We start from the raw sequence: 7,347 nt of genomic DNA, 5'->3' as shown, positions 1-7,347 counted from the left end.
GGCCCCTAGGCGGCATGCACGGCCCCCTAGACGGCATGTACCCCACAGTACTACAGCAGATCGTCGCTGACACATCCCGGCCGGTGACTGGACCCCTCCCTGCTTTCCATCAAGCTTATTGGGACAGGACGGTCTCAGATCCATGGGTCCTCAGGACCATGTCGAGGGGTTACAGGCTGCAGTTTCGCCGCCGGCCACCCCTAAGTTCTCGCCCACTGTTTACCAGAGTTCAAGACCCACACCGGGCAGCAAGGCTCTCCCAGGAAGTTCGAGTTCTCCTGGACAAGGGAGCCATAGAGTTAGTGGCCCCTCATTTTCAGACAGAGGATTTTTACTCTGTTTACTTTGTAGTTCCCAAAAAGGATGGTGGGCTCAGACCCATTTTAGACCTCCGGCGGCTAAATGCCTATTTAAAGGTTCTACCGTTCCGGATGTTGCACACAGCGGTCACCCTTCGTATGATCGACAAGGCAGAATGGTTCACACTTGTCGACCTTGCAGACGCCTACTTTCATGTTCCCATTGCTCCGGAGCACAGGTGCTTCCTCCGGTTTGCCTTCAATCAGAAGGTGTACCAATTTCGTGTCTTACCATTCGGCCTCTCCCTGGCTCCCAGGGTTTTCACAAGGTGCGTACGTGCCGCACTGTCCCCACTTATGGCAGAGGGACTGAAAGTTCTGCCTTACCTCGACGATTGGCTCGTGTGCGCCCCGACAGAACAGCGTGCGCACAAGGACACACTCCAGTTGCTGCAGCACATACAGGCACTGGGGTTCACTGTAAATTGGGGCAAGTGCGTGCTCACTCCGACCCAAACCATCACCTTTCTGGGAATGGTGCTGGACTCACACCTTATGAGAGCATCCCTCCCTTGGGCTCGTGCTCGAGCCATACTCTGCGCCATCCGCCGCTTGAAACTAGGACGCAAGGTCCGGTTTTTGGATCTCTTCAGATCTTTGGATCGGCTACAGGGACTGCCTCACAGGTGGTGGCACTGGGGAGGCTCCACATCCGACCCTTCCAGATGTGGATCACCAGCTTAAGGCTGGACGCAGTGCGTCACAGGCATTTTCTTGTCCACATTTCAGGAGAATGTGTTTCTGCCCTGAACATATGGACCCCTCCCGCAGGGAAGTGATTACCACAGACGCGTCCCCCACTGGCTGGGGGGCAGTATGTCATCACAGGGCAGTTCAGGGACTCTGGTCCGACCGGCAGGCCCAGAGCCACATCAACACGCTGGAACTGCGGGCAATATGGCTTGCTCTGAGACATTTTCTTCCCATTCTCCAGGGGAGGCATGTCTTGGTACGCTCAGACAACATGTCAGCAGTGTATTATGTGAATCACTTTGGCGGAACGAGATCCCGCGAGCTCCTGAGCATTGCCCAGGGTCTGTGGACATGGGCTTACCCAAGATTCCTGTCTCTCAGAGCGGCACATGTGGCTGGCTCCTCCAACAACGTAGCGGACACCCTCTCCCGCCACACCATACACTCAGGACGGTGGAGACTGCATCCCGAGGTGATTCAGTCAGTGTGGAAGTTGTTCAGGAAAGCTCAAGTGGATCTCTTCGCCTCACGGGACACCACGCATTGCCCCCTGTGGTTTTCGGAAGAGCCGCAAGACAGCCCACTGGGCGAGGATGCCCTAGCCCACGACTGGCCGAGGGCACTACTCTATGCCTTTCCTCCCTTTCCACTACTTCCAGCTCTCTTGGACAGAGTACGCTGGGAAAACCATCGGGTTCTCTTGGTGGCACCTCAATGGCCATACCAGCCATGGTTTCCTCTTCTGCTTTCCCTGGTTCAAGGTACACCATGGGAGCTACCGAGTCATACAGATCTGCTCTCACAACTGAGAGGACAGGTGTGGCACCCCCAGCCAGAACGGCGTCGACTGTGGCTGTGGCCCTTAGGCCCCCCACTGGGCTAGAGTTGTGTTTTCCCCAGGTGCAACACACTATTGATAATTCTAGGGCCCCCTCTACTCGTGCCCTTTACAAGGGCAGATGGAAGTTTTTTGAGGTCTGGTGCGCTGGCCAAGGTTTGGACCCACATTCATGCACGCTACAGACAGTTCTGTCCTTCTTGCAGTCACAACTGAATGAAGGGAAGTCTCCCTCTACACTTAAGGTGTACGTGGCCGCCCTGTCGCACCACTTGGTGCTGTCTGATGGTGTTTCATTGGGTTCTCAGGAGTTGATTACGTCCTTCTTGAAGGGGGCGAGACGACTGGTCCCGCCTCGTACACTTCGGTCTCCACCTTGGGACCTTTCACTGGTGCTAGACAGCCTTTGTCAGGCACCTTTTGAGCCATTGGAACAGGCGAGCCTCAAGTGGATCTCCCTGAAGACCACTTTTTTACTAGCCGTCTGCACAGTTAAGCGGAGGTGTGAGCTCCATGCTATGTCCATCAGCCCCTTATGCCTGCAGTGGGGCATAAATGATTCTAGCGTCAGGTTGAGGCTGAACACTGCCTTCCTGCCTAAGATTTTGGAACCTGCCTTTGTGAATCAGGCCATCGACCTTCCCGCCTACACAGACCATTCTGATGCAAGGCGGTCCTTACTTTGCCCTGTGCGTGCCCTTAGGGCCTATGTAACCGCTACGTCTAATGTAAGGAAGACCGATCAGCTGTTTGTTTGCTTCTCTGCTGCCAAGCTGGGGATGGCACTGTCTAAACAACGACTGTCCCATTGGCTTGTGGACGTTATTCAAGGGGCTTATGAGGCTGCAAGCCTCCAGATGCCCTACCATATCACGGGCCATTCTGTCCGGGGTGTTGCAACTTCCTGGGCTGCACTCCGTGGTGTTTCCTTGCAGGAGATATGCACGGCGGCTACGTGGTCCACACCGTGCACCTTCTCCCGATTTTATAGTGTGAACATCGCAGCTGCGGAGGGGCTGTCTACAGCAGTTCTATCCCGGGCCGCAGACTGTCAATAATCCTCCTCGTGACATCGTTGATACACGTCATCCACTTTTGGCACCGCCCTGGCGGTCAGGAGATATGAAACATAACGCTGGTTACGTATGTAACCGTGGTTATGTGAATAGTGGATGACCGCCAGGGTTCCTGGTCACTCGGTAAGGCGAGAAGATCCAGGTCCCTGAGGCAGTACAGCGTGATCCGAGCAGTTATATACTGCGTGGGATTCTCACGCTGTGTCACGTGAGTGACTTCGTTGGCATACGCTCTCGGTTGGCCGTGGCACGGCAGGGATACATCCACTTTTGGCACTGCCCTGGCGGTCATCCACTATTCACATAACCACGGTTACATACGTAACCAGCGTTTCCTCCGGGTGACTGTCTGTGAGGAGTGTGGTGTGTTCTCCCTGTGTCTGCGTGGGTTTCCTCCGGGTGACTGTCTGTGAGGAGTGTGGTGTGTTCTCCCTGTGTCTGCGTGGGTTTCCTCTGGGTGACTGTCTGTGAGGAGTGTGGTGTGTTCTCCCCGTTTCCGCGTGGGTTTCCTCCGGGTGCTCCGGTTTCCTTCCACAGTCCCAAAACACACGTTGGTAGGTGGATTGGCGACTCAAAAGTGTCCGTAAGTGTCCGCGTGTGTGTGTGTGTGTGTGTGTGTCTGTGTTGCCCTGTGAAGGACTGGCGCCCCCTCCATGGTGTATTCTTGCCTTGCGCCCAATGATTCCAGGTAGGCTCCGGACCCACCGCGACCCTGAATTGGATATGGGTTACAGATAATGAATGAATGCCTGCAATGACCAGATAAATCTCCTCATGGAACCCAGCACAGCCCTCATTACAGCATGTTCTTCCACTTTTCCTTGCTATTACACATTTCCCCCAGAGGGGTCGCCACTTCCCCAAACTCGTGTGGTGCAGCTTTAAGTGTGCATTAATTTACACTCCAGTTATATTCAGTTAGTGCCTCAGAATATGTCGATCCAGTGGAGAAAATGCTTTGGCTACAGTCATATTTGAAGTGATAGTGTTAATATTTGTTCTAACCAGTAAAGGAGCCAGGAGGAGGTTTTTGTGGAGTTCTGCAAGTGTTCGCAGTGACAGTGCCGCATACTAAACAGTGCCCTATTTTCAACCACGAATGCTTAATTCTCTTTTATGGTGTAAGAGAATAATCCATTCCTTCTGAAGTGACTCATTTGTCAGATCGTTACGAGGAGAATGGAGGAAGATGTGCTAAATGCTGCAGGTTTATAACGGAGAGTAATTTGAGGCTGGAGGCCAGTCCGAAGTCTACGTCAAAGTATCTGCGAGTGAGAGTCGTATTACATCTGCTAAGACTGTATCACCATTGTCTAAAGAAAAGGTTTTTTACTACATCATAACACAGCAGTTGGTTTCAATAAGTCACAGGTTGGCATTAGAAATGACATTGTTTGGGAGTTTTGTGGAAGTCAAAGGCACCATGTGAAGGCCCATAGGAGCAGGCAACACAGACAATGTTTAGAAACACAGAAACCCATAAAATATATGTATAAAGCTGTATAAAACATGTCTGAAACACCTGCTGGAGGCCAGTCTGAAGTCTAAGTCAAAGTATTTGTGAGTGAGTGTCGGTGGGAGAATGCTACGGTCCTCTACAGCGTCGTTAAAATGGACACAAGGGTTATCGTCTGGAGCGCTCTCAGGGTACTGACGATAATGAGAATGGAAATGCTGGTCGACCCGATGAAGTGAAATGAGCGAGACATCAGAACCATATTTCATAGTTATTAAGAAAAACATCTGAACAGCCCTCAGTGAAAATGTGGCACGCTGTTGGGAAAAAAAGTTGTGTTTCATAACCATCATAAAAGCACAACTTTTTTCCACGGTTTTTGTTCATTATGTTTGATGGTGTGTAAAATGGGAAGAACTGGGACGATGAAAGTTTAATCAGAGTGTAAATATTTTGAACAGGCTCAGCGCGCAGATGTGAATCTGAGATTTGTGAGATTTTCACAGAACACACCAGTACACACCGTCTCACTTCCTTACCCAGGAAAATATCACAGTATTTCCAAATCTGGAATTGAAAAAAAATATTAGAAAAGTTAAAAAAATAAATTAAATAAAAAAAGCCGTAAGAACTGTGCAGGGTCTGGTGTTACACTCCGTCTGTCCCCATGAGAGAAGCACAAACTCCACTCTCACTTCACAACCGAGCTCATCCAGCCTGTCTGTGTCCAGCCTTCCACTGTGAGAAAAACAGCTCAGCATTATGGGTCTGGGGCGGCACGGTGGTGCAGCAGGTAGTGTCGCAGTCACACAGCTCCAGGGGCCTGGAGGTTGTGGGTTCGATTCCCGCTCCGGGTGACTGTCTGTGAGGAGTGTGGTTTGTTCTCTCTGTGGCAGCATGGGTTTCCTCCGGGTGTCTGTCTGTGAGGAGTGTGGTGTGTTCTCTCTGTGTCTGTGTGGGTTTCCTCCGGGTGACTGTCTGTGAGGAGTGTGGTGTGTTCTCTCTGTGTCTGCGTGGGTTTCCTCCGGGTGACTGTCTGTGAGGAGTGTGGTGTGTTCTCTCTGTGTCAGTGTGGGTTTCCTCCGGGTGTCTGTCTGTGAGGAGTGTGGTGTGTTCTCTCTGTGTCTGCGTGGGTTTCCTCCGGGTGACTGTCTGTGAGGAGTGTGGTGTGTTCTCCCTGTGTCTGCGTGGGTTTCCTCCGGGTGACTGTCTGTGAGGAGTGTGGTGTGTTCTCTCTGTGTCTGCGTGGGTTTCCTCCGGGTGACTGTCTGTGAGGAGTGTGGTGTGTTCTCCCTGTGTCTGTGTGGGTTTCCTCCGGGTGACTGTCTGTGAGGAGTGTGGTGTGTTCTCTCTGTGTCTGCGTGGGTTTCCTCTGGGTGCTCCGGTTTCCTCCCACAGTCCAAAAACACACGTTGGTAGGTGGATTGGCAACTCAGAAGTGTCCGTAGGTGTGAGTGAATGTGAATGTGTGTGTGTCTGTGTTGCCCCGTGACGGACTGGCGCCCCCTCCAGGGTGTGTTCCCGCTGATTCTAGGTGGGTCCAGAGCCTACCTGAATTGGATAAGCGGTTACAGATAATGAATGAATGAACTATGGGTCTGAAAGGATGTGGAGCTGGAGAGAAATGAGTGTGTGTGTGATGCTACGAGTGAATGATTGTATGTGAGTGACTATAAATGCAAGAAAATGTTTTTGTGAGGGAGTGACTGGGTATATATTTAGCTATGTATATGAGTTACTGAGTGTGTGCACATATATATATATATATTCCAGCATGTGCTGTAAACAACGGTGCAGGGGGTTGTCGGGGATGTGGTGGCGCATGCTGTAAATGTACACTGAGGGGGGAGTGTGCTATGCAGGGATCCACAGAGGTGCTGGATCCACATGAATAGGTTTTGCTCCAAATAAGAAAGTGTCGGCAGGGTCCAGCTCAAATCAAGCCCTGGGTCCACATGTCCTGAAGTGGACTTATAGATGTGTATAACTTCTAGATGTGTAACTTTGAGCAGTGAGGAGTTCTGACGGTGTTTAGTTGATGACTGGAGGAGCACCACTGTTTCACACTATGGAGAATAAACTGGTTTATTCATGGACTACAAAGGAACCAGATTATTTGCCTCATGTGAGCTATATTTATTAAGAAATAAAGAATAAATGTATTGGTCTATTGTAGAATCAATTGAATCTGCCTTGACAGGCTCAGACCGGACCGGGATGTCCCTAACTGGGACATTACAGATGTTTGTCACAGCTGGATTCCTTGTAGTATTGCATTGACTGTAACTATACGTTGGGGCCAGAGGATGGTGTGTAATGGACATATGGAGGCAATGTGACCAGTTTTCTTTTACCCACTACGCTTCAGGCTTCCTTTGTTCCAGCTTTGTGTAATGAGTGGATGGCTCTTCAGCCTCAGTGGACAGACGATATCACACAGCCCTTACAACACACAGATCTGAGCGTCCACTCCTGGGCTTTCCAGAAATAGCTTCACTGGATCTGACAGGACACTCATTTTTCTTTCACAGTGGAAGCCATAACATCTCTGTTTCAGTCGGTGAGGGTCCGCTGTGAGAGAGCGGCTGTGTGCTTCTTTTGGGCTCTGCTTTGACGTTAGAATCATTTCACATTTCTTGGAACCCACTTGGATGGACATAAAGAGGGGAAATTGAATAGCACTATGCCATCATTCATCTGTAATTATTCTCCACTATTCAGGTATATTCATTTATTCATTCATTCATTTTTGGTACACACTCCTTCATGGTCAGGGTCACAATGGGCCCAGACCTGACCTACAATCACTAGGCACTCACCCACTCACCCAGTCACTCACAAACACACACCTGTGGACAGTGTCTCACACTCACCCAGTCACTCACACACTCACACCTGTGGACAGTGTCACACACTCACCCAGTC

The 7,347-nt window shown here is 50.7% G+C and overlaps 1 protein-coding gene across 1 annotated transcript; it reads left to right on the top strand.

Moving 5' to 3' along the window:
• The first annotated feature begins 1,113 nt into the window (after positions 1 to 1,113).
• Positions 1,114 to 1,935, top strand: LOC136701993 (uncharacterized). The gene has a single exon (XM_066676800.1). It carries the CDS (start codon positions 1,114 to 1,116, stop codon positions 1,933 to 1,935), a length of 822 nt encoding a protein of 273 aa, XP_066532897.1.
• The last annotated feature ends 5,412 nt before the right edge of the window (positions 1,936 to 7,347 follow it).

This window comes from Hoplias malabaricus, chromosome 7 (genome assembly GCF_029633855.1).
Source record: "Hoplias malabaricus isolate fHopMal1 chromosome 7, fHopMal1.hap1, whole genome shotgun sequence".
In the NCBI taxonomy this organism is placed as follows: domain Eukaryota; kingdom Metazoa; phylum Chordata; class Actinopteri; order Characiformes; family Erythrinidae; genus Hoplias; species Hoplias malabaricus.
The sequence above is the reverse complement of the archived record's forward strand: the minus strand, read 5'-3'. Positions and strand labels throughout refer to the sequence as shown.

What these genes read in the sequence shown, in the direction of transcription:
- LOC136701993 (XM_066676800.1), top strand. Translation starts at nt 1,114, where the DNA reads ATGGACCCCTCCCGCAGGGAAGTGATTACCACAGACGCGTCCCCCACT.